Source organism: Chamaea fasciata, unplaced genomic scaffold (assembly GCF_029207755.1).
Source record: "Chamaea fasciata isolate MVZ Bird 193981 ecotype frontalis unplaced genomic scaffold, bChaFas1.0.hap1 SCAF_7, whole genome shotgun sequence".
Classification (NCBI taxonomy): domain Eukaryota; kingdom Metazoa; phylum Chordata; class Aves; order Passeriformes; family Sylviidae; genus Chamaea; species Chamaea fasciata.
Window position 1 is genome coordinate 56752880 of NW_027094092.1, and position 27542 is coordinate 56780421.

General features: G+C 42.1%; 1 protein-coding gene across 1 annotated transcript in view; it reads left to right on the plus strand.

The window, feature by feature from the left end:
- KCNH5 (potassium voltage-gated channel subfamily H member 5) overlaps positions 1 to 21062 on the plus strand; it is a 250681-nt gene extending 229619 nt beyond the window's left edge. The window contains exon 11 of the mRNA XM_066189005.1: positions 20884 to 21062. Coding sequence (XP_066045102.1) covers positions 20884 to 21045 — 162 coding nt within the window. The 3' untranslated portion in view covers positions 21046 to 21062. The remainder of the gene's footprint in view (positions 1 to 20883) is intronic.
- The last annotated feature ends 6480 nt before the right edge of the window (positions 21063 to 27542 follow it).

Genomic DNA, 27542 nt, shown 5'->3' on the forward strand with positions numbered 1-27542 from the left:
GCCCTGGTACAAAACACACCAGGTAAAACCCCAAGTGGGGTTCCTGTATTGTGAAGAAATGAAGATATTTCACTGAAAACCCACAGCCATGTTCAAAGAAGAAGTCCTAGAAAGTCATGTCTCCTAATAAGGATCCAACATTTCCAGTTTATAAAGTCCTTTTCTTTAGCATTTAGGAGAAAACCATCTCATCCCTGCTAAATTAGCATAGGGGTTCTTTTCCAGCTTCTGATAGGCAGCATTTAAATGGCTTTTGGGAATGAGTGCATTTTCTGGATTTTAATGAAAATAGATTTTCATCCATCCATCCATCCATCCATATATATATATATATACACATACACACACATATATATGTACATATATATATATACACACAAATATGTATGAATATAAATATGATAATATAAAAAATACAAAACTGTTACTGGCTCATGTTGTCCATTTCCACAGCCCTCATTTTATGTTTCCTGGTGCATTTAATTTTTTTATGCAAAGTAGAACTTCCCAAGAGAAAGGGGATGCCCAAATACGCTGGCAGAGCTGTGCATTCTTGCATTCTGAATATTGTATGTGCAGGATGGATGCTGAGGATATAGAACGATAAAGTTCTGTAAACTCAAGGGAAGAGTTTTCAGATCCCTGGAGGCTTTAACTCTAAATAGCAGGACCCATATTTCTTTACCTTGGCATGTGAGCCAATCTCCTCTGAACTTCTTCAATGCACTCAGGGCTTTTAGAGCACAATACATGCAATGACAAAATGTAGGTGAGCAATATTTGTGAGGGATTCTGATAAACACAGGATACACAGCAAGACTCCAGGACATAACTAATTGTCAGTAATGACAAGAGTTGCTGTTCACAGGCTAACACAAGCTGCAGTTTTGCTAAGTGAAACAGTTATCAGGACATGCTATTACACACAGTTCGACTCCACAACACTTGGAAAAATTTGGGAAGGGGAGTGACTCTGGGATGTCCTGCAGTTTGGGCACAAGCCCTGTATAAGGACTGACCTCAGGTTCCATCCCTTCAAAAATGGGATAGAAAACACTTTTTTTCTGGGAGTCACCAGCAGACTCAAAGTTTTCCTCTTGTTCATGCACTGAGCATCACTGATGGCCACACTGAGGAAGAGCAGCCAGGAACTGACTTGGCTCTGCTCAAGGCCCACCCATTCACAAGCAGGGAGAGCAGAGCAGAGAGGTGGCAGACAGAAGCTATGCTCCATATTCCTCAGAAAATGACTATGCACACCTGGAAAAAGGTGTGGGTAGTCCAGGAGAAAGAGTATTCAGTGTGGTTACACTGCTTTGTGCATTAGAAAGTCTCCTGACAAGAATGGTGAGAGATCTTTATTTGTGTCAAGAGAACAAGACACTGCTGGAATCTGTAGCTCAAGTCACAGTTCAGGTGACTGGATTACCTGGATCTGACAGAGATTTCAGCTGTAAGTAGAAATTAATACTCCACTTTTGTCCCTTTGCAGAACTTAGCAAGGCTCCACTCCAGTGGTGACTGCAAGGTGCTGCCGTTCAAAGACCGCAGAACATTAACACCTTACACAAATAAGCAGAAGTGTTTACCATGTACTCAGTTCAGTTCACTGCTGCCCATTCCTGTGTCTGGAGAGGTGTCCACACATCTATGGGAAGGGATTTGACCCTTGAGGATTCCTTCTAGAAGTGCACTAGAGCAAGTCAAGGTGCAAATATCTCTGCCCGATAGCAAAGGCATTTTGAAACTAAAGCAGATATCCTCTCTCACCCCATGTGCAAGCTAAAAGAGCAAACAGTTCGTATTCTCTAATCCTTTTCCACATCTGTCAGTGCAGCAAAGGGCCAGAAGGACTTATTCCAGCAGCTCACTTGGTGCTGTAACACTCTTTCAGACTAAAAGCTGAATGAACCACCACCCCAGGCTCGTACTCATAGCCCCATTTAAGCAGCTACGTGACAGCAAATATCCTCATTTGCAAAGCAATCATAGCTAAGGGAAGTATACCTGAAGGGTATGGGCAAGGCAATGTGGCAAGACAAATCATTCCCCAGGGGAACATTGCATTCCACACACATTACCTTTACACAGAGTTGATTACTTCCAGCACCGTGCAAAAAGGCTGGCAGAGAGTACTTCAACGACTGTTATTAGTGCTGATTTACAAAGAATCTATAGTAATGTTTTAAGTATCGCAGGTAGGGAGAAGACATTATAGTGCAGCAACCTGCACACAAAGATAGACTGAAAATAACCCCACACTGAGTTTCCTGTTGCAGCTCCCCTTGAATTGATTCACCTGATACACAGCTTGGAGCTTTCTGCTTTCAATAATTCTGCTCTGCTTTTGTTCACTTCTCTAAGTGTGATGAGTCTGTGATGATTCCTTCCAGACAAACTGATCAGCCATTGCAAATGTACAAGGTTAGGATCATGTCTAGTTATTTCTTATACAACCCAAGAGGGTCTTTGCCTTCTTTGATGTTTCTTCAGCAAAACAAACAAAGCTTGACTCATTAGAGTAAGGCTTCCTAGCCTGAAAGATCAAAGGACCCTTAGCCGAAGAAGAAGCACAGAGAAAAATCTCATACCTACCCATACATCAGGTACCTGAGAATCATTCCCATTGAAAGGCAGAGGCCTTCAGGACCTGCCAGCATCCCCATGGTTAACACCCCACAAATTTGGGAGAGACAGGGATGTTTGTATTTCACAGAAGGCTGAGGGGCTCTGAAGGCACGTTGAGACAGAAGAACACAAAATGTCACCAGCAAGATCTCCTCATCCTTTCAGCCACTGTGCCACAGGACAGCTCTGGGCTGTGCACAGCAGTGCACAGGCTGTAGCAGATGAGTACAGGGGCACTAATAATTTGTGTATTTTGTCTGGCCTTCCTGTTCCAGGCAGGACTCCACAGAGTCCACTTCCTTTCTGCCAGTCCCAAAGGTGAGATTTGATTTCATCTGGGTATATCCACAGGCTGTTGGTTATCCAGAGTGGGTCATCTGAAGTCTGTTTGAGACATGTCTAGAGGAGGATTTTTGTCATCATGGTTTTACCACCTCCTCTGGTCCATGGCCAAAGGTTCCCATCCCTGGAGGTCCTTAAGGAAAGGCTGGATGTAGCACTCAGCGCTGTTGTCTGATTGGAAAGCCGGTGATCAGTCAAAGGTTGGACTCGATGATCCCAGAGGTCTTTTCCAACCTACTTGATGTTTGATGGCATCTTCAGAAACATGCTGGCCATGGGATTAATTCTGGGGTTACCCAAAACTCTAACCCAGCCAGGAGAGGCACTGTCTGTTTCACAGAGCACAGCAGGGATCAAACAGGCTTTCACCACTGCAGGGATCAAACCTGGCTCGGCTCAGGTGGGGAAAACTGAGAACATGAAGTAACAGAAAAGGGATTGTTGACCTGAAGAACTGCCACTAGAGTTTGGGGGACTGAAGAGAGGATGGACAACTTTAGGAAAGGTATTAAGATACACCCTGTCTCAGCAGTACTTAGGATAGTTTGAATTTTAGGTCAATGTGAGGGAAAAAGGAAGGAAATCCACAGTTATTGTCCCAATTCCTTCTTGCTGACTGCACACTACTATAAGTACTATGGCTGGGTGAGTCATTCAGAAGAAATTGGTAATTTGACATTGTTGACCCATTTCCGTTTCACAAATCACTTCCACCACCATATTTTAATTTACTTTTTTTTTACAGTTACATTTCTGCAACAGTCTTTCTCAACTTCTGTCAGGGTGCTGACTGCTCATGCATTATTTATTGTTCAGTAAATAGAGTGTGCTGATTTGTCACCAAATCTTGAAGGTGTTGTGGAGGCTCGTGGGTCAGCTTCAAAATGAAGAGCAAGCAAAATTTGTTTTGTTAATTTTGGCCTTGGTAATTTCAGATGAGACTCTCGGATACTTAACTGATTTCATTAAACATATTTTTAACCAAAAGTTTGGGTTATCAGTAAATTTAGAAAAATAATTTTTAAAAATGTAAAAACCATGAGAGAAGGTTCTATGTGTGGATTTTTATTCTGCATGTTGTTGGTGGTCTTCTCAACCAGCATTTTTTACACATTCTTGGAAATAAAAATGCATGCCAATAATTCTACATCTAATTTTATAATATTTGCAATCAAAATACCCAAGTAATTTACCAACAATACTAAAAATACATCTCCCAAGCTTTTATTCTTTATAACCTATAAAAGCTACAGCCGTCAATTTCAAGACTTATTTGGTACATTACTTCTTTGCCACATTGCTATCATAATCATAAAATGTGATTGATGGACCTTCATCCACTGTGTCTTTTAGACAGGTTTATTGACTAAGCTACAAATGCTCCAACTCAAAGGCTGTGTTCCTTTTGCAGAGGAATATTTTATCAGCGCCTGTTTCAAAATGAGAAACGTATTGGAATTCCATCTCTAATCTGAATAGGACCTTAGAGTCAGCCTTCAGACTAAACTCCCACAGCTGTGTATTTGCTAAAGTGTTGCACCTCAAAGTTGTTTCATACTTATCCCTTCTAAAAATCTATCATCTAGGTATTTGTTTATTTATTTATTACAGCTCTGCCCAAAAGTCAGGGATAATCTCTGACAAAGTTTTATTTATTTCTCTGTTGACAAGACAATAAATCATGTGCCCAGTCTTATTGCATATGTAAATATAACTGTACGAGATAATTTGCAGATTCAAAGCAGAACAGCAAATAATTATGATGATAAAATAATGTGGGGAAAGGAATTTATCAAAGCCAGTTCACTGCTCAGATTATCAGCAAGCAATTTGAATTTGGATGAAAGCAATAGGGGTTTAACTATTTATGCTGGTGGTGAGGACCTGAATTTATTGTCCTTCATGTAAATTGCAAAATTTCCATAGAGAGCAACTGGGAACTTAAATAAATCTGACCTTAAGTTCTAAAGAATCTGGATCTCACTAAGTACAGAAGATTGCCACCAGGAAACTATAAAAATATAAATGTTGGTTTTGGGTTGGTGTTTTTGTTTTTTTTTTTTTTTTTTTTGTTTTGTTTTGTTTTGTGGGTTTTTTTGGGTTTTTTTTTGTTTGTTTGTTTTTTTGTTTTGGTTTTTTTTTTCCCCCTGAGAAGAGCAGGGATTGATTTTAATTAACCAGATGGAAATCTGGAATTATCCTTCCCCATCTCACAGAGATTTAAACAAATGTCCCAAATTTGTTTGAGGTAATACTGATGAGGTCAAGGCTAACACACAGCAAATCAACACAAGATGGGTTACAAATGGTCTTATTTTTCCCTTTCAGCAAAGCCAGTGTGAGGTTTAGTATGAAATTTGCCCATGGAAGTGCAATTTTAGTTTAGAGCAGCCACCAGTGTCAGTCTTGAGCCTGAGAAGATCAACTGCCATTGATCCATCTCAGCTGGGACAGCCCCTGGAACAGCACAACTCCTGGTGTCAGGCAGTAGGAGAGGTCATGATGTGATGGGGGCCTGAGAATTTCACCAAGTCTCACATGGAGGGTGAAAGATTGAGTTTTCCATGGCATAGGGACAGGAACAGGGAGGAACAGCTGAAGTGGCACTGTGTGCACTGACAGGAGGAGCAGCACTCCTGCAGCACAAGGGGGACTGGGGACAAGTCCCACTTCACCTGGATGACATGGGACAGGGATCCAAGATGCACAACCCCAAATTCTCTGTTTTAAACCACTGGCAAACTCCCTGGAAGGTATGAAACGGTCTAGGAATTAAGACTTCAGTGTGGCTGAATCAGCCCTACCCCTACCACAGAGTTCAGCTATGTCACCAAAACCAGCCAGTGTCACTGCTGGGGTTGCAGGAGCACCTTCTGGTTTTGCTCTAGCTGGGAATTTGGATGCCAACACCTTTTAGTTTCTGCCAAAGAAATCCAGGCTAGTCTGCCGATCAAAACTTTGGTGGCTTGAACTCAATTTAAATCTCAGCTTCATATTCTGAGTGGCCAATACATGCCAGCAAAAGGATCAGAAGAGGCCAGAGGAGAATTAACCACTGATTATTAAATTAGAGAATACTCAAACATTTCAGTCTCTCAAGTTAATGCTGAGCAGAAACATGTGGGCAAAGGCACATCCTTTATTAAAAACACTGCACCAAAGTGAAGCTTGATCTATTATTCAGTCAATGCTCTTTTGAAGCAAATGGTCATTTTACATCAAACCCTTTTATCTTTTGTGTTTTCTTTTTAATGCCATGTCTACTGAGGGGGTGGAGGGCACTAAGTATCCCTGGACAGTATTCATTCAGCTGCTCTGAGCAAGCAGGGAAAGGAAAGGAGCAGCCTATTTATAAAGCTATAGAAAATACACTAGCAGAGTGGTTTTGCACTTTTTGTGGATGCAGAGAGATAGAAGACCTTTGTTTAAATTTATTTTTTTGTATGAGATCACAAGACAGATATTTATACTCCTGGCCAGAGTGGAAGTCCATTTTTGCTGACAATAGAGGCCTCACAGGTATATCTGCCTTCACCTTTATGTGAGGAGAGAAAAGCTGCAGGAAGTAAACAGAGCCAGAGACCTGACAGCGTGGAGACTGAGCAGGGAGAGCTGGCAATACAAATCAATAAAGAGCTTGCAGGTGCCTGTAAGACAAAGGCTGCAGCAAAGGAAGATTCTGTGGGGGGAAAAAAGGACATTTGTCACACGGTTATGTATTAAAAGAAATAGTCTGGCAGTAATAAACTGGAAATCCATCTTTCAAAACGCAAAGAGTTCTCAGGCCAGTGCCCATGATGGTGAAGATGGTGGAGTGGGATGAAAAGCAAAGCAGCTTTAAGTGGTGGAAGAGCTCCCTGCCCATGAAAGGGAGGGATGGCACCAGTGAGAGACGTGTGTGAGCAAAGGCAGGAAAGCAGGAGACAAAACAGAAGGCAGCTCTGCAAAAATAGCTGCCAGTCAGAGAGGATGGACTGGCAGGGAAGTGTGTGTGCGCACACACACTGAGTGAGGCTCCATGGAGCCACAGCACAGCAGTATATTCTGCAGACAAATCACTTTGGAGGGCGATTAATTTGTGTATCCCAAGCAGTACTATCAACTGCCTCAAAACGGAGTTTTTCCCACAGGTTTTTCCTTTAGAGAGACCCAGAACAGCAGTTTTCATCAGATCCTGTCTTAGAATAGCCAGGCAGCAGCATGAGACTCAGTCATTAATGAGGGAAATGCCTCCTCTTTACAATCCAGATTTTCCACCAGCAGAGAACAAAGGCTGGATTCAGAATTGGATTCCTATTTGCCAAAATCAGAAGGAAACAACATAGAAACTTCACCTGGCTTTGGAGCGCGCCATTGTAAAGGATGGAACAGACTGGGATGTTGGGAAGTAGGACTCAAGGTTGAATATTTGTACTAAAAGGACAGATAAAGAAGTATTCAGCAGAAATAAATACGTTTAATACATATAATTTTCCAGGTTATCTGTGCGTGTTGTGTTTGGCTCACTCCACCTTTCTTTATTTGATGCCTTAAGTTTTAGCTTACATGTTTTTCAGATTCTGTGCTGCCTAGGGGTGCAGTTCTGAGCCTCATATTAAGTGTCAGTCATCTCTCTCCACAGGGCAGGTAGACAAAACGAATCCTTTTCTTGCTAAAGACCGAGGACAACTGTTACAAGTTTTCAGGCCCAAAAGCACAAACAAAGGAGGACAGAAGGGAGGAACAAGAAGGATGGGGCTTCACAACCTGAAGCTGTAATTAGACAATTAGATCCTAATATGCAAATGGACCAAAACTTATAAAAGTGTGAGACCTCATGACGGCTTGTCCATTTTGTGACCATTTTGGGTCCATCTTGGGTGCAGTCCTGGCCAGGCTCTTGTCCTGCACAAGGTGTATCCTAAAAGCCTTTTAATAAATACCTGCTTTATTCTCTTAGCTCTGTCTAGTCTTTGTTCCAGGTCAGCCTTCCCAAGGCATACAGGGTATTAGACTGGACACAGCCCACACAACAGGCCATTCCTGATTTGGGAGAGTTTCTGATCACAGCATGGCAGGGGCTGGAAGGAAGCTCCAGTTGAAATCCCCTGCTCAAAACATGGCCAAGGAGAGCAGTTTGGGCAGACTGTGCCCAGTCATGTTTTGAACAGCTCCAAGGATGGAGATTTTACAACCCCTGTGGGCAATCTGTTTCACTCTTTGACCACATTTGCAGAAAATATATTTTCATACGTTTAAACGGAATTTCCTTCCCATTTGTGCCAATAATGCAAGGTCTAAACACTCATGCACATCAGGATGGCCCATCTTGGCCTGTGCTGCACTGACCCTCTTCTCTTCCTCAGGATTTCAGAAGGAACAGTTGTTCAAATCAGTTCTATGTCCTCCCATTAGGAAAGGCTTAGTTCTCAGCTAAGCAATCAGAAAAACATCATTATGAACAAATTACACTGTTGATTTTGCAAATAACCTGAGATAAGAGACATCAGTCCATCTCTCTCAAGGGAGCATCAGCTGTCTACAGCCTTCTCTGAGCAACTAACTGTGCCTCATCTTCTGTCATGAGGATGATAATCATTATCTTTTCTATAAAAACACATCCCATCCCAGAGCTTTCCTTGTGGGAGAGACCCAGGAGATAAGGACACTGCACTGTATACCCCATATTTAATTACAGCAGCATTCCCAGATTCTTTTGACTGGCCAGATTTCCAAAAGGAAAGGGAGGAAGATGGAGGGAAACAGGACTTTACTTACCAAAACCTGTATGTTAACTGAAAAGTGTAATTTCTGCCACTCTAAGGATCATTTAGCACAATTATGGGAACAAAATATTGAAGACATACTGAAATACATAAATTCTATCACACATCATATCTAATTCTGTCTCCCATGCTTCAACTTTGGATTGCTTGACTTACATATTCAGTTATATTAAATGTGTTATAACTTTCTAAACCTAAATAAATAGACTATTTTTCATGGGATAAGAAATTCATCAAACCACCATGGAACCTTGTCTCCCAATATTTCCTCACTCTCCAGCTGAGCTTTCTCTTTTTCACATCCATTATGGTCTGGATTACTTCAGTCTAATGACTAGACTAATTTATTTATTTGTTCACTTAGAAGAGAAGTAACCTTTGCAGGAAAATGGTGCTTTAAAGCTTGTCTGACCAGAAAGCCTTCTTCCTTTTGTGAAAGCCTGCCCCATTCTGCTTGTGATTTTTGGGACAAGGACACATAAGAAGAGGAGAAGGACAAGATCTGCACAGCACTGCTGAAGCAATTCTGCTAAGGACAATCCACCCAAAGAAAGAACTGTAGCCTTTTCCAACATGCTGTGAAAACCCCTTAACAGTCTGTTTCAACTTGTTCCAGATACATAAGCAAGCTGATAAACAACTCTTGCTGATTTTATTCTCCTAACTTTAATAATGTTTTAATATAGCATTGACAAGCTTGTGCCTAGTAATTATTTAGAAGCTGCCTTATGGACAGGTTTTGTACCTTACTGCTGCTGTTTTTCAACCATCAACAAGAGAAAAAGGGCCATTATTAAAATACCTCACCTAAAGTATCTTTTCTTATCATGCCTTGTGGTACAAAAATAACTGGGGAAAAAATTCATTGCATATTTATGCCTTTCAAAATCTCATATTATTAAAGAACAGGAATGGAGGAACAAAACGACATCCTCATTGTGCCAGGTGCTTTTATCACCTGGAAGCTTCAAATCAGGCAGTGAGATGCACATGTACATACACTATTATTTTTTTTAAATAAATGGTTGTTCATTGTATTTTACCACATTACGTAGTGTCTGCTTTAGAGACTGCCGCTTTGCATCTATTGTAATGATTCTGGGGGCAAGATTTCAGATACAGATGAGTGCCTGATAATGGATTCAAATAAAATGCAAAGACTGGAAGCTGAAGTTCGAGAAGAAATGAGCAAAACATATGGCAAGTTTAGCCACAGTCCAAGGTAAAATATGCCAGAACTCACTCTTACATTTGAGTTCTTTCAATCGAGGTGGGGTATCTTTTACACAAGATGTTTTTCTTCAGAGCTCTACCAGTAAAAGACAAAATATTTGAGAGAGAGCCCAAATCACGTTTCTGAAAGCCTCAGAAACGCCCCAGCTGAACTCAAACATTGCACCAGACAGAGCCCTAGCAATTTGAGGCCAGAAGCTAAAAGGGCAGCAGCACGATGGCAAGATCTGCAAATGCACAAAAACACTGTTCAAAATATAAAATTCACACTGCTTAGTTACACATTGCACAAAGGTTCGCACTTGGATGCGCTGAATAAGCAATGCTTACAGCAACCATTGCTGGAGTCAAGAGGACACATATCAAACTGCCACACTCTTGGACATGGGTCTGTATCCTGGGACTGCACAAAACAGCATCAGGGAAATCAAAATCCAGGCTGAAACCTTCTGCACTTAGTATCTGACATGTCTATCCTGATTTCTGAATTCTGTACAAGAGCACATGAATTAAAAACCCTTCTCTAGCCAAAGGCCCAAGGAGTTGTAAGGTCAGAGGAAGAGCAGTGAGGACAGAGACTCATCTGTTCAGTGCCAGGAAGTCAAGAAACAACAGGAAGATCTGCATACAAATTCCTGCCTCCATGGGGAAACATTATTGCTTCAAATATATGCCTGACTGGATCATAAGAGACACAGTTAAATGTTTTTCTCAGTGTGTTCTCAAACAGATTTCAGAAAGATTTCTTTTGTATTCAGTTCTCCTCTGAATTATGACTGAAAGATGAAAATCTGATGAGGACCTGACCTCCTGAGCTTAAGTGCAGCCTTGCTGTGTTACCCTGCAGTCTTCCCAGATTAGAACTGCTTTGATGTTTCTCCTCCCTCTTTTCAGGGTTCTTCTCCTCCATGCCCTCCATATTTCCCCTCATTGCTTTTTCTGTGCTTTGGAGCTCATTTGTGATGCTTTCTGGTACCATACCAAGCAACCTGACCAACTTTGTCAATAGTTTATTCTCACTCTTCCTCTCTGGAAAGATTTGATGCAAGGAGCATCTTATGATTTAAATAAACCACCAAAACAAAATCCTTGCTCTTGAAATAGAGGGAGTGTTAAAAATGAGAACAGCTTTGGCTGACAGTAACCTTCCTGTTACTGCTCTTTGGTCTCCAGCCATATCAGTGGTGGGGGGGGTCACCTCCCACCCCTATTTCTCAGTGCTCCCACAACCCAGAGAGCAGCTTCACATTTCTTGTGTCGTTACAGGAAATACACAGCTCTACTATATAGCTACTTTTCCATTGGAAATTTACCAACCATTACAAGAATTGATACCAAGCACTGCACCAATCTACCATCCTGATTTCAGAAGTCTCATTGCTCTCCAATTTCTACTCCTATTACAACCCTCCAATTTAACATTAATTTTCTCCATTGCAAAGCAGAATGGAGAGTGACTCTCCCACTTTGAAAGCCACAAGGAACACTTCTACATACCCAAACATGTTCCACTTCCATTTTCCATCTAAACCACTTTTTGTCAACAATAAGCCATCAGGAGCCATATTCTTCAAGTTCAAGCTTATAAGCAGCACACTGAGCACCTGCACAGCTTTTGTTCCTGCAGCAACCTCTCTTCTCTCACTCTCTACCCCATACTTCCTTTAGTCACAAGTTTTACTAATTAGTACAGCCTTCTCTCACAGTTCTTTCTCAGATGTCAAAATCCTTCCCCATAACTCACCACTTCCATTCATGACAGACTTCACTAGCCCAGGAAGGTACAAGCCCAAAGAGGATTTATACCATTGACCAAGATTAAGATCTGGGAAGTCAAGTGACTACGAAACATGGAGGAAAGAAAGGAAGAAAGAAGTTAAGTTTCTATTGTCTGCATTCCCCATGAGTGTTTGCAGAGGTTTTAGTGTCAATGCAGGTGAGCTGGGATGGGGAAGCGATAACTTTAACATGAAAAACTGAAGATTTTCTGGTTTTATATGAGAATAAAAATCCCACTAATTCTTATTTGTGTCTCTTGTTAAACTGATCTCTACCCGCTGCCATGCACAGAGGATATTGGTTTTTTGTACTGATCCCATTGGGCCAGAGATCAGACAGACACCAGTAGAAAAAGGTGCTGAAGGAAGAACCCAGTTCCTCACCAGGTGAAGGCTGTGAACACACAGCCCCAGAACACTCCCAGTCAGAACCACGTGAGCTCTAACCTACAAAAACCTGCATGAAATAAAATCTGAGTGCCTGAGAGCTTGTTTCATTCCCCAAGAACAACAGGGCTGGCTGGGGTTGTCCTGCCAAACCCAGCATATTGCTGGCAAAAATCTCAGGGAAATAGGTCCTGCACCATGTCTGGCTGCCTGCAGGGAGCAAATCCAACCTTTCCCAGCAGGAATTCATTCAAGGTTCAAGCCGGACATGTCTTTGTGGAAACAAAGATCTGAGAAGTTTTTGCAGTAACAAAAACGTGTCAAAGAGCTTTCTAACGCAGGAGAGCCGATGCTTCTCTTTCTGTTTATAGCTTTAGATGGTAGCCAAGATTTTTCCTAGGCTGAGCAGGGATTTGGAATACCCCTGCTTTGGAAGACCTCTTAAAGAAATTCAATCTAATGGAAGTGAAAAGCACTCCTTCACAGGTAGGAAGCAGCAGTCATGCCAATGCATCTGGGAGGGATCCCAGAAGCCAGGGAACTTCGATTTGTATTTTGACAGAAGGAAAACTTGGATATGTAGACCCATCCCCTGAATGAATATATTCCATGAATTTTATCTCATCTTTCCATCGCTTTAAGGGGTTAATTTTCTAGGAAGAACACTTCTAGAATTGATAGAAAAGGGCAATTACCTCACAATACTTTACTGATGTTTTATGGTGAATATCCCCTCAGCCCAACTGCTCCAGATACAAACATAACTGCAAGGGAAATTTACTTGAATATTAATTGAGTACTTCATATAACATGCTGATGAGTTAAACATCCCTCATGTTTTTTAAACATATTTTCAGAGATGTGTAGTCTAACAGACTACAATTAGCTTAATGAGATTTAAATTGCACTAATGGACCTCATTAGGAGGAAAAAAGTTATGAAGTCTTCAGCAGTTATTCAAAGGCTCATGTCAGCACAAGGAGAAAAGGTTCCCAAGCTTCATCCATAGTCAGTGAAGAGAAACAGATTCCTGCAGAGAGAGAGAGAGACAGACCTAGTTCAGATGTCCTGATGCAGCCGCAGAGGATCACATCTCTTACCATCAGCTCTGAATTAAGCTTAAAAAGGCTACCTTTCCAGAAAAGGAATAGGCTTTGTGGTCACCCACAACCCTCCAAAGCTACTTATATTTTAGGATCTCCACTATTATTTCAAAACCTGGTATGTAAAGCGGCATTGTGATAAACTAGATGAAATCCATTGTTACATTCATTTTTCATGAAACTGTAGTGATCAAAGCGATTAAAAAGATAACTTCCCATATTTTGTAAGTAGACTGAGAGATCCAATTATGTAATTCCTGGTAAAACAAAAGACTGAGTCTTGAGCCACTCTGCTGTTTGAATCTATTTGGATAAAGTATCAAGTGATTCCATTACACCCAGTCAATAGCAGAATGGTGTAAGTGAGGCAGAGAGCAGGGACTGTAATACTGAACTCAAAGCCTTCTGCTACACTCCAAGTTATTTTTAGAATGTAAAGATTTTTTTTCTTCCTTATAGTCATTATAGAACGTTTCTAAAGTGAGTAGGGAATTATTTTAATGATTGAAGGTTTTGATAAACTGTTCTACAAACAGAAATTTACTACCGTGTAGGGAACAAAGCATGGCGAAGACTATAAATAGGTGCAGTTTGGTACATAAAGATCTAAAATCACATTATTGCATGTCTATAAGAGCTTTAAGTCTCCTAAATATTGTTTCTTATGGCTATAAATGGCAGCTACAAAGAATTATACATTCCCATGTTTCCTTCTCAGTGACAGCCTTTTAGTCCCTTCTGAACCTCATCCAGTGATCAAGAGGTCTCTGTGAATTAAGTACCACTGTTTCAACCTCCTCTTTGGGATGTAGCACTTTTGAACCTTTTTTTTGTTGTTGTTTTGTTTTGTTTTCTGGATAAAAGAAGGCCCTGGGGAGACCTTAGAGCACGTGTCAGTACCTAAAGGGGATGTGAGAGCTGGAGAGGGACTTTTTGGCAAGGGTGTGCAGTGACAGGGTGAGGGGGAATGGCGTCAAACTGAAAGAAGGCAGGGTTAGATTAGAGATTGGGAAGAAATTCTTTACTCTGAGGGTTGTGAGATACTGGGAGGGGTTGCCCAGAGAAGCTGTGAATGCCCCATCTCTGTGCGCCAGACCAGGCTGGATGGGGCTTAGAGCAACCTGGTGTAGTGAAAGGTCTCCCCATGGCAGGGGGTTGGAACAAGAAGGTCTTTAAGGTGTCCCTTTCAACACAAACTGTTCTATGGCTCTATGACTTGCAAGAAAATGGTCTATATCTCATTTAAAAGGCTAAGACACTACCCACCCACTTAGCAGTAAGCAAATTGGTAACACTTCTTTGGTACTGCTTAGACCTCTCCAACCCACTTTGTACTCAACTCTGATTACATGGATGTGGCCAGGACCCTTCCTGTCCCCCCTTTACAGGCAGTGCTGCCCTGGACTTTCCTGTGGCCCCCTCCCAGCCAATGTCCTCTTATGAACTCGGCACATCCAGATCCAGCACAAATGCAAATGTTTTTCTGCTGCTATTCTAGTGGATTGCACGTTTTCTCAACCAGCCCGTATTCTCCTGCTTGCCTTCCAATGCCAGACCTAGTTCCTAAAAGCAGCGAGCTTAAACAGCTTAGCTTTTGAAGGAAGCTTTCATAACCTTGGAGTCTTTTCTCTTTTTTTTTTTTTTTTTCCTTTTTATTTTTATTTTTTTTTAACAGCTTGCCAGTATTCTCTCTGGCTTGGTACTTAGGATGCCACTAATAGCTTTATTGGGCTTTAGATCATGTTAAAAATGTTGCTTCAGTAAAGATTGCCTATAGAGGAAAAAACCCAAGATTTATACAATTATCTGTTCTGTTTGGGTTTTTTCAGCTATTATTTTTAGGTCTGTTTTTGGGGTTTTTGTGTGTGTGTGTGTGTGTGGTTTTTTTTTTTTTAATTATCTGATGAAACAATCCAATTGTAAAAACAGAGAAGCTTGTTGGCATTCTTGGTATCAAAGGACATGACCCTACCATCTGTCTGCTTAGAAAGATCTAATTATTTCTTCAGTTTATTAGCTTATTTCTCAGACTCATAACCCCTTGCCTGTTAAATAGGACCAAAGCTGTTAGAGGAGTGTGTTCACATAAACCAAACAAACTGAGTTAATCAGCCTCACAAGAATTTGTTTAAACTAACTCCAGCCTAAACCCCATTATGTTAGAAACATGATTAGCAGCAGGCAAGATGCCACATCATCTTCAGAAACAGCTCCAAAATCTCCTTTTCATCTCCATGTTTACTTATTAACTATGTATTTTGCATATAATCTGACAGATATGGAGTAGTCAATTGTTTAGGATAAGTGCATTAGTTAGTGTCACAGTAATATTAAAATATGTTTACTTAATTGCAGCAATATTCTATAATGAAAAAATATTGCACAATATCTGGTATATTACCAAGATCCTTCATTTAGTCTAAAAAGATCCCACATTAAACAAGTTAGTCCTTTGGAAAAAATGCCTGAATTCCAGACTTGTCAATTCATATTCTCTCTTATTCTGTTCTTTAATTACTCAATCTAACATTAATTAATTTATCAGACATTAGCCACATCAAAGGGGACTTACTTTTGCCATGTATTTCATGTCATGCCAATGTTAAGCCCCTGCTTTTCTTTACCTCTTAGAGATTTTGGGGTAAAATAATGAGCCATGAACAGCTTCTTGTTCCTCCCTGTAAATCCATCTCTTTCCTGAAAGAAACAGCTATAGTTTGTTCATCTCGTATTTTGCCAGTTTTAAATTACAAATCCTAACCTCCAGTGAGTAAGATTAACGCTATGAAATTTCAAGAAACAATCTCTTCTTCACACTCTTCCCCACATTAGGCCAAGGCTACAACTGGAATATCAGCTTTTGGTGTCTTTTTCACAAGGAGAAAAGCTTCGCGCTCCCAAGTTTCAACACTGTTGTGGTTAAAACATTGCTATCAGTACCTATCACTTGTGTATCATCTGCATAACACAAAAGAGGATCAGGGGGAACCCTCAACAAATACACACAGGCAACAGTGCCAATGGAGATATCTCCAGGATGTGGGGAATCTGAAGTGTTCTCCTGATCCAAGGTGCAGCCAGAGAGACCCAAGGGAGAGAACACAGAAGGGATTTTAACTGGAAATGGCTGTATGAGTCTAGAAAGGGTGACTTTAGAGCACAGATCTAAAGTTTCAGCAGGAGGTGAGGAACCTCTGCAGCACTTGCACATCATATTTGGTAAATTTAGTAACAATGGGGCATTGCTATGTACACAAAGTCCTGTAAGAAATACAGGAAATGAAGAAGTAAGAACATGGAAGACAAAATGTAACCTGTGTAGGACCTAAAAAAGCACTGAAAAGCTTTTCCAGTCTTTCCAGGTTTTAAAACAGATTTATAGATCAGAAGAGCATTTGCAACAAAAACAGCATTACTTTTCAACTGAAGAAATGCAAGTTTTCAAAGTGCTATTTCTAGCTTGAATCGCAACCTTTTTATTGGCAACGCTCTGAAGCTGTAAAATAGGGAACTTTTTACCCATGTCAGAAGCTGCACAGGTGTGAAGAATAAAAAGATATAGTTCATGTCAAGCCTGCAGTGCCACAAGAGTTTAGCCAAGCGACTCCTGTAAACAGGAAAGAAACAGCTTTAAGTCCCAACATGGATCACTTTACCTGGAAGTTTATCAAGACCTTGACCAGAAAAAAGGAAAATAGATGCAAATTGTCTCAGAAAATCAGCATTGTGTTTAAAACAGGCTGTGAAGAAAGTACATTGATCAGGTATTTGAGAAACATGAGAGATATTGTTGTTTTTAGTGAGAATTCTAAACCTCAGCACAGGGATGCAGACATTAGTGGGAGAGCCACTTCTGAAGGAATTAATGCTTCCACAGTTGATGCAATACTTCAAAAATATTTTATTTTCTATCTATTTGGAGGATGAACAGTTCTTGAACTAGATCCAGTTCATACTGATAATTCTGAGGGGGAATTTTTTCTGTAAAGCACCAAGCAAAAGAAGGTCCCAGAAGGAATAAACCCAACTAAGCCCTGAAGAGTAGAGTGATAAAAGAGCACCTGTGGACAGGTGAAATCATCCTCTGTAGAGGTTTGTTTGACAGACATCTTCAGAAAATTATTCCAGCAAAGTGAAGTGCCCAGAGTCTTGACAGCTCTAGAGTTTCAATTCAATGGGTATGAAGTCAGTGTTAAATGGTTGTTGCCATCTTGTTCTTTCTGTCCCAAGGGTCACTATAGCAATTTCTGAGCCCACATTCATTTTCCTCTACTGTACTAGACCCCAGAAGACTTTTACCTTCTACTCGATAGAGAAAAGCCTGGAAAGAGTTTAATTTCAGTAGGAGAGTCAGGGGTGGCTGTGTGCCTACAGGGTTTAAGAGAAGAGGGAAGAGGTGAGGTGACAGAGGTAAAGGGTAAAGTATAGGACCCAAGACAAGAACGTCAGATTTTAACTGTCCAGTTTGAGAGACTCTTCCCTCATTCTCTTTTAGCACTAAGATAACTCCAGGGACATTCCAGGAGCACGAAGCCTTCTTGGCTAACCAAGATAGCAATCAAACACAAACACTTGCATGAAGGGAGCCTAAGTGACAGAGCTGCTAACTGGCAGTTCTCCGTAGCCTGCTATGCTAACAGGAGTTCAGCTACTGCTGTAACAAGGACAGCATTACTGACAGATCCCCCACACACAGGATACTGAAATCTTGACCCCTGTGAAATGGGTGGGTGTCTGTCATTAAGTTAAGTGGGGACATGACTCCGTCAGAACACGCTGTTTCTTTTTTTATCCCCCCCCCCCCCAACACATACGCACACGCACCCCTTCCTTCAGAAATACTCAAGTCTCAACAAAAGCACCCTTTTCTGGATCAGCCACGCAGAGAGTGGTGAGAGGAGGAAACATCCTTCAGCAACCTGCTTTTTATGTGGGGCTTACAGAAATGGGGCAGCCTGGGCCCCTCAGTTTAGGAAGGACGTTGAGACGCCTGAGCGCATCCAGAGGAGGCAACAAGGCTGGTGAGGGGCTTGGAACACAAACCCTGTGAGGAATGACTGAGGGAGCTGGGAATGTTTAGTCTGGAGAAAGGGAGACTCAGAGGTGACCTTATCACTCTCTACAAGCTCCTTGAAATGTGGTTGGTAGTCAGGTGGGGGTTGGTCTCTTTCTTCAGCAACAACTGTCAGAAGGAGAGGACACAGTCTTAAGCTGTGTCAAGGAAAATATAGGCTGGATATTAGGAGAAAGTTTTTCATGGAAAGAGTGATAAAGTACTGGAATATCCTGCCTGGGGAGGTGGTGGAGTCACCATCCCTGGATGTATTTAAACAAAGACTGGATGTGGCACTTGGTGCCATGGTTTAGTTGAGGTGTTGGGGCAGGGGTTGGACTCGATGATCTTGAAGGTCTCTTTCAACCTACACATTCTGTGACTTTTGTGGATAGCAGCACATACATCCCCAAGGCTCACTCGAGGGCTTTCAGCTGGCTCGTGGACACTCCTAAACAAGCTGCAGTCCCCTCTGCCTGCTGGGGCAGAAAACTTGCACAGAGACAAGGCAGGACTCCAGTGGAGTGATTGACAGCCTGAGCCACCTTGCAGGAGAAGAATTGTTGAGTTAACCCAAAGGTCTGTGGTGCACCTCAGCTGGCAGCACCACTCCTGCTCTTCAAACTGTGCTGAGCCGCCCAAGTGATGATAATTACAAGTGACAAGCTGCAATTCCAGACACAAAGCTAACATGGGAATGCAGAGTATCCCAGACTTTATTGCGTGACACATCTCTGAGTGCTCCAAGTAGTGCCCAGCCTCATGGTTCTTCCACTTGTCCTGAAGCCACCTATGCATTGTCTCTCCTTGCTTAACTCTGGTTTACTCCAGGAGCTGCAGCTCCTCCCAGCAGCACCTGGCATGTCCTTAGTGCCACGTCTGCTGACTCTCAGGAGACCCTCTGAGCAGGAGCACAATGCAGACAGCAAAGCAAAGCTGGCTGCACTTGTTGAACCACGTTTTTTACACTTCTGGCTCTGTCAGGACTGCTATGGGGAGTTAAATAAAACCACAAATGTAACTGCCCACCACAGCAGAGAAACAGGGGCAAACTTCTGCACTTTGCACCTGTGTAAGCTACTGTCCGCTCTTTGCACTTCTAACACAAAGCTTGCACAGGAGCAACACACAGAAAAAATGTCTGCTGTCCAGGCTGTGCTGCAATCAGCAGGTCTGAGGCATTTGAAATCTGTGGGGCGGGGGGAGAAGGATGTTTTTATTTCTGTCAATCCCATGCTGAGGCATGCCAGAAAGGCCATTCCAGAAGTGTAGTCAAGTCAAAGTGGACTATAAATTTTTTAAAAAGCTCTGGATCCAGCACTCTAGAGCAGAGCTGGAGACAGCAGTCCTCCCAAACTATTTTTCAGATGTATAAACCATCATTTATACCACAGAATGTTTCTACAAAAAAATAGCATTTTTTTGTTTGGCAGATTCCAGAGGGACTTTGTTATTGACGTGGTGGTTGCTATTATGTGAACGATATAAAGTGGCTTAAATATTATACAACTCCTGCATTAAGGCAATGAGTGAACCAAAGATCCTAATGTGAGCTCACATCAGATCCTGAGCAGCTTTCTGGTAAAACTCTAATCTTTGATTTTGAACGCTGAATTTAAGCCCAGATCCTCCCATGCTCAAACATGGAAACATAATAGGTGAATCCATTTAACCCCCTCCCCAGACCCGCAAGGAACCTGTTTGCAGAGCACTGTATTCCTTCCTAAATCTGATCCTCTGCCTTTGGAGGTCAAATGGAAGCTTTGTGTTACTTACAGGCTCTGTATTGTATCAGTTCTAATAACAGCAGATCCAGGCAGCTCAATATCTGATTTCATCATCCTGACACAGACTGCACAGAACTAGAGGTCATCACCAGACGTGTCAGATAACAAGAGGGGAGGAAATTTCTCACCTACAGAATTTAAACTCATTACATCTCTAAATGCAGCTCACAACTATTTTTGTATTTCAATAGGTTTCTGATAAAAGAAAATAAGTCATTTTATTTTTTGCTTGCCAGAAAATCAGTTTAATAGTACAGCAGCGTTCACATTGTCTGCTTGTGAGTGGACCAGGATCCTGTGCTGTTCCTTCTCTGATCTCAAGGAGTTTTTTATCATCCAAAAAGCACATCTTGTAAAGGAGTTCAATCCAACTATAATAAACTGGCTTTGTTAATACAAACCAGGGATTCACAAAAACTGCCAATTTTTCTCTAGACATGGTCCCAAAGCTTATGCTTTTGACAGCAAATGTCTTCTTTAGTCCAGCAGTGATTTAATTTTCCTATTTCAAGTTCAAACCTCCTTCAATCTCTTTTGGAAGAAAAACATCTTTCTGTCACCATTGCCATTCTTGCCTTCATTTTCAAGCAGAATTATAATTGCACAATAGATGCCACTTGGCAGCATGTGTATATACATAACTCCTCCAAAAGTTTTGAGCCCCTCAGTTCATTTGTCGCAAGAGTACATCTCAAAACACGTTGAGTCCCACAGTTTAAATAATTACACATTTCACTAACAGAGAGGAAAGATTAGAAAACCATGCCTTTGAGTACAGAAACTTATTGAATGGTGTTTTCCCTCTAGATAACCTCCCATATCCTGTCTTCTGGCTGGGGAAGAAATGACCATCTGCAAGAAGTGGAAACCAGAGGATGGGACTTCCAGGTCCTTCTGCAAGGTGTGTTCTGTCCAATGATCAGACATAGAAACACCTGGCAGGAATGGGATGTAAAGATTTTACTTTGAGTTTTAGGTGCTGTAAGGTTATGTGCAACTTGACAACTGGAGTTATTTCTAAACTTTGCAACTGTTTCCAATTGTGTTTTTGAGAGCTGAACTTGGTAAAGTGGAGAGGCAGTGGTTTGGTTTCTGCATTAGAACATCCCAGACTGAATACCACCAGCATTGAGCTTTGTCTGTCACCAGTCCATTTTCACTAGATACGTCTCTGGTTTTTGTTCTAAAAATTAAATGACTGAAAAAGTGCTCTTTTGCTATTTGTTTGTTCTTGCACCAATATACACAACATTCCTGAGCAAAGCCTCACACCAATAGTATGTGGTACTTACATTTCCACAGGAAAGACAGCTTCATGCAAGAAATGTCTTTTGTATCCAGAGCCTTTTTTCCTTCCTTCAGTATAAAACCAGTGTTTTAAGTCCTCTCCCTTAATGTTATTATTATTTATGAATTTTCAGGATGGATGTGAAATAAATAATTTAATTGCACTTCTTCCAAAGTGTGGTATCTAGGTATCTAAAATCTGAAGTAGTTAATAATGGTCTCAGCAGATAAATTTTTATGCTGTTATGAAATAAAAGAAAATTGATCTAGGATTAAAGTACTAGCCTGCATTTCTTTTTTAAGTCTTAATTAGAAGTTCATTGATTTTTCTATACTGTTATAGAGATGTAAAATAAAATGGTTTTGTGAGCAATAAACTCCTGGTACTTGCAGCACAAATATGAAATGCAACTGCTATGCACATTTCATTATGCTAAATGGAAATTCATACATGAGGTATTTTTGACGTAAAACTTTTTAAATAAAGGTAAGTGAAAGGTGGGCAACAGCAAAAAAAAAAAAAAGTGTCATTTTGCCTGTTTTTAGAGGAAAAACCTGATACAAAAAGTTTAGGTTCACGTCATCTTCTCAGTCTCACCAAATCTAAATCATCTGTCCTCAGTTTCAATGCCACTCACATTGTTGCTCTCCTTTTCCTATCTCAGATTAATCAAAAGCCCTGAACTACCCAGAAGTCAGGTTATGATTTCAAACCCCAGCACCTCCTCCATCCTCCATCACGCTCCCTCCCACAAAGAGAAGCTCCCTAAGGGCTTTGGGCCCAACAACAACTCTGGGCCTCTCCTCTCTTTCCCTGTGCTGTGTCACCTGGTGAGGGTCACAGGAAGCAGCCACAAGAATTTTCAGAAATTTACGAAGCTAGCGCCCCAGCTTAGTCCACAGAGGATCTGAGGCAGAAAAGCTCTTTTTGTGCCGTGTCACAGCAGTAAGTGATCCACTTCATCAGGTTTAGCTCCTTCCCATAGCTGGCAACGAGGCTTCACCCCCACTCCCCGTGCAGTAAAGCAACACAAGGGAATTTATTCTTGCAGGCAGATTTCCTTCTCCAGTCCGCAGCATGTTTAGCAGGAGAGGTAAGATGTGCATTGTCTCCTTCTGTTCCTCAGCTGGTGACTCAGCCTGGCAGATCCACAGAAAGCATCTGGCGGGGGAAGAGTTAATGCCCCAGCAGGGAGCTGTGCTCAAGCTTGCGGTTTGCACTGTTTGTGATGTGAACTTGCTGCAGTTTTGGCCCTCAGGGATTCTCCAGGTGTATGTTCACATTTCCACGAGTCAATATTGGTTCCCAACAGAGATATTGCCTCACCAACCAAAAATGAAGTGGCTTATAGAGACTGCACTAACTTCACTTGCTCTTTTGTATACTTTAAAAGCCTAGAAATTACTTGAAACTTCAGGTTTTAAGAGTGAAACTTGCACAGTTTTACATCCAGAATTGGGATAGATTTTGGGGTGACCTAGCAAATGCTGAGGGGTTTTTTAACAGCATATGGGAATATTTATTCTTCTGCCTCAGAAGGAAGTTTCATACATAGCCTACACAGTAGACAGTTTAAAAAAGAGAGACTCTTCCTTTAGAAGAGATTATCTTCTCACAGAATGCTCAAATCATTTGGGTAGGAAAAGACCTTTAAGATCATCAACAGTTGAATCAGCACTGCCAAGCCTATCACTTAACCAGGTCCCCAGGTGCCACATCTATACTATTTTAAGTATTTCTAGAGGTGGTGATTCCCCCACTGCCCTGGGCAGGCTGTGTCAGTGCTTGACATCCCTTCAGTGAAGAAATTCTTCCTAATATCCAATCTAAACCTCTCCTGGCAGAAATTGAGCACTCTTCCCACAGCCTGCAGTGGTACCTGGGGTTATTGTGGTCCAAATGCAGGGACTTGGTCTTGTTGAGTCTCATACAACCTGATCCAGCCTCTCCAGATCCCTTTGTAGAGCCTTCCTACCCTCCAGCAGATCAACACTCCTGCCAGCCTTGGGATTTGCATAGAATGGAACAGAGATCTGAGTCATAAATCAAGATCCAAGGGCTACTGTTGAATAAACAAAATAAGCCTCTGGGTTTATTTCCAGCTTTTTGTTTTTTAACTCAAACCTAGGTGAGCTTAGAAGAGATATTTGAGTTCTTTGATATCTTAATTTATACAGACAATTTCTTTGGCTCACACCCTCCTGAAATGCTTGAACTATTTAAAAATAGCAAGAAGTTGCCAATTTGAGAAAACATCAAACTGAGCAGGGCACTGGTCTGCCCTCAGTGATTTTGAGGAGTACATACATTGTGGCAACAGTTTTTTTGCTGGAGCCTTTTAGTTTCTTCTCCTGGTCACGTGGCAAGTGGCATTTATTGCTGATGTTCTAGGTTCCACAGCACTGCATGTTCCAAAATTAATTCAACCCTTGGGCCAAGCTCAGCTAAAATTCCCCCAAATCTGCTTTCTGCCCAAGTCCTGTTACAGTCTGGAAAGATGGAGGAATGAGATGAAGTCAGATACCTCCAGCTGAAGAAAGAGAAGAGGAGGAAGCAGGCACTTCCTGATGGAGAAATGTTTAAGAACAGACACAGAGGAGGATTTGGGATGGCTTTAGGCAGTGAGAAGCAAATGAGAAGAGAGCTGTCCAACAGGGCATGTTTCCAAATCTGCACACTGGTAACTGGGCAAAGATCACAGTGCCATTAAAAAAAAAAAAAAAAATCCAGTATCAAAGAATTATGACCTAAGCAAATGTGTCCGCCTCTGCAGACTGGCACAGCCAGGACAGACAACAGGCATGTAGTCAGCAGCACTTCACAACATGAGGGCATGAATCACTCAATCCAGCAAGTGCAGCTAAACCCTGCCAAAGCTCCTGGCAGCTGCCCAGGAATGTGGTAGTGGCCAGACACTGCATGGCTGCCAGGAGAGGTGAGTGCTGGGGTCTGTAATACTTCCAAGAACATCTCAAATTAGGCCTATCCTGACTATCTCCTAACTGCCATGGGAACATCAGAATTACAGATAGAATCACGTTGTTTGTTTGAATATGAACTGTTGGTGTCAGTGCTGGCAAGAGTGTGTTCCATGTGCAGCCCATGGGCGATGTGAGGTTGGCATCTGTCCATCCCTGTGGAGCCACAGCTCACCAGAGAGACCTCCCAGCAGACACAAAGGTGGATGAGCTCAGCTCCCCAACAGCTTTATTTCTGCCTCCCACATCAGGTTTTGCAAGACTTTTGCATTTGTTTCTGATAATTCCCTGTTTGCCAGTGAGGGGAGGAAGATCATCAATCTGCTAGTTCTCATCAACACTGGCACCCCTGTGATAGCCTCAGGTTTGGAAACCCTCCTGCCATTAGGAGATGAGCCCTTCATGAAATATTAACATTTGCTTTTCACATGCACAGTCCTCCCACGCAAAGTAAAAGTGCCTTCACCATTCATATCCCAGTGATTGTCAAAGAACACATTAAGGGTGGGAAAAAAACATTGAGGGGCACTACTGAGCATACATTTGGCTTCAGAAACTCTTTTGCTGTTCCAGGTCCCATCAGTAAAAACTGATTTGGGACAGACACATATACTTTAGTCTCACCTCTTCAAGGACAGTCTTGCAGGGAAGGAACAAATGAGTTTCAAAGGGAGATTCAGAAGGCACAAGTCTGACTGCTGTCCCTCGGGGAAAGAAGGTCTCTTCAGCCATCACTCACTAGGGCATCCCTTGGGACAGGTACATCCCTAGTGTTGACCAGCATTTTCTAATCCAGCCAGGAAATGAACAGTCCCTCTCCACCACACGTCTCTCAGCTCCACGTGGCTGCAGGTCAGTTTAACCTGCCATTTACACCAGAGTAAACCTCTGAGCTCTCTTGATTTCACCAGTGTAAGAACATAATTTAAGTTTGGAGTTTTCTTCTTCTGCTCATGACCAACAGAGAAGCACAGCCACACCTGAGATAGTGGCTGCAGCACTGTGTTGTGCCCTCCCCAGGACAAGAAGGTGACACTGCAATGTCCATGTGCCTCAGCTGTCCACAGCACAAGAACATCCTCTCACAGTAGGGCACACACAGCCCAGCTATTTATGTTTGGCCGCAGAAGTTTTAAACCTAAACAGAAAAATTATGACTAGAAGGACACAAGAAAAAAACCTAAAAAGCCAAAGCTTAAAAAAGTGGGAGGGATTGGAATTGCAGAGTCTCAGAGCTGATTTGGAAACGGAGCATGCAAGTGAGACCTGTGCTGTGGCTAGGCCAACACATTTCTTGTTTCTTCAGCTTTAGCAGGTAGCTGACAGCTACACCTTGGAAACTGTTCACTCTAGGGCAGAAAAATGAAACAAAAACCTGTCTCCTTTTGTCCAGGAAAATACAGTTGATCAGCAATCCAGCTGATCCTTGCAAATATTCACAAGTCCATGTGTCTGTGTTACTAGAAAGGTTGAAGGCAACTCACTCAGGGCAAGAATCTGTGGCCAGCAAATTTTGTCACAAAAGGAACAAGCAGAGAACAGCTTATCCGCTGTTATATGTTAGCCTCCTTTGACTGAAATATTGCTTATATAAATAATACAACTTGCAAGGTTTGGATTTAACTGAGCAAAACGTAAACAGAAAAAGAAAAAGTTATTTGTCCAGACTCCTTTCTCACCAATGAAGGAAGAGAAACTTCTAAGGTTCAATATATCTGAATGATTTTGGATAGCTTTCATGGTATGAAATAAATCACTTCTTAAATATATTAATTTCTCTCCATCAGCTTTGAAGGGAGCCTCAACAACAGGTCAGTTGGAAGTGCAAATGTCTCCCAGATGAAGCTGAAGAATCCCAACTTCAAATGTCATCCCAACCCCAGGCATTTCTCAGGCATGGAGGTGAAAGCTGTATTAATAAAGATGGGAGAGCATTTGCCACACGTTCAGCCGACAGACAAAGGAAGCTTCCAGTCAGCCGTAGTTGTGATTCCCAGTAGCAGAGCAGGAAAAGCAATCTCTTGGTTGTCAGCTTGTTTCTCTGAGAAGTTTCAGAGTTGTGGTTTTGCAGACAGGATATAGGGTATAACTTCTACTCAGCTTCTGCGCTATTGATGTTTTTCTCTCTCAACAGTCACAGCCCTCTATTGGTACTTCCAGAAGAACCCCACAATTATTTTAAATCTCTCTGTGGCTGTAAAATTATTGCTCATGCCAGAGAAACCCCCATACCCCCATGTATACCTGCGGCATACAAAGTGACACAGCAAAACCCTTCAGGACCAGCTTTTATTAGCCTGCTGCCAAATCAAGGAAGGATGTGGAGGCAGCTGAGGGATGGGATCCTCACCCAGCTGAGTGCATCATGTGGCCCCAATCAGCAGTTCAGATCAGATCCTAAAGGCCACTGTCTCATACTGCTTGCGTGGCCAGCATAGTTCTGACAGCCTTTCTCTTTTGTGGAAGGGCTTCCTGACTGTTGCAGCTGCCCTCTGGTTAGAAGGTAGAAATGAGCCGAGACACAGACTTCTTGTTTATCACAGCATGAAAAGGGCCCTGGTCGATTTCTCTTTACAGCTCAGACATCCTGGCTCCAACTACTCACTGGTTCTGGCTGTAGCAAGCTCCTGCTGTAGGATTCCCTTGCAGCCTCTGACTGCTGGTTATTTCCTGCTAAACTCTGACTGCAGGCTTTTACCCGGCTAGACTGTGACTGCAGGTTCCAACAACAGGCTCTAACTGCAGACCCAGACTGACCCCCCAAGGCAGTGATTCTCCTTCTTCATGCTCCTCTCCTTACCAGCTATCCCACTCATTTTTATCGCACTTATCTTTATTGGATATAGCTGTGACTCATCGGGGTGAGCCTGTATTGGGGAATTAACACAGCTATTACTTATCAGGGATGAGGTCACCTGTATTCCCTTCTCCTACACCTGACTGTCCCAGGCACCCTACACAAGCCTCTGCCTTCTGACCCTTCTCTCAGTCCCTAAATCCACCTCACCCCTTGCACGCTTGCAGTGGGGCCCTCTGGAAAGAGGAACTGGACCACGTGAAGGATGCAGTTTGGAGCAGATGGAGGCACATTCCCTGGTAAGGAGCCTCTCTCAGGAATCCAGACTGATTATAAGCCCAGCAGCACAAGCCCAAGATCTCCAGCAGCTGTTTGGCAGCCTTTCCCATCAGGAGTCCACTGA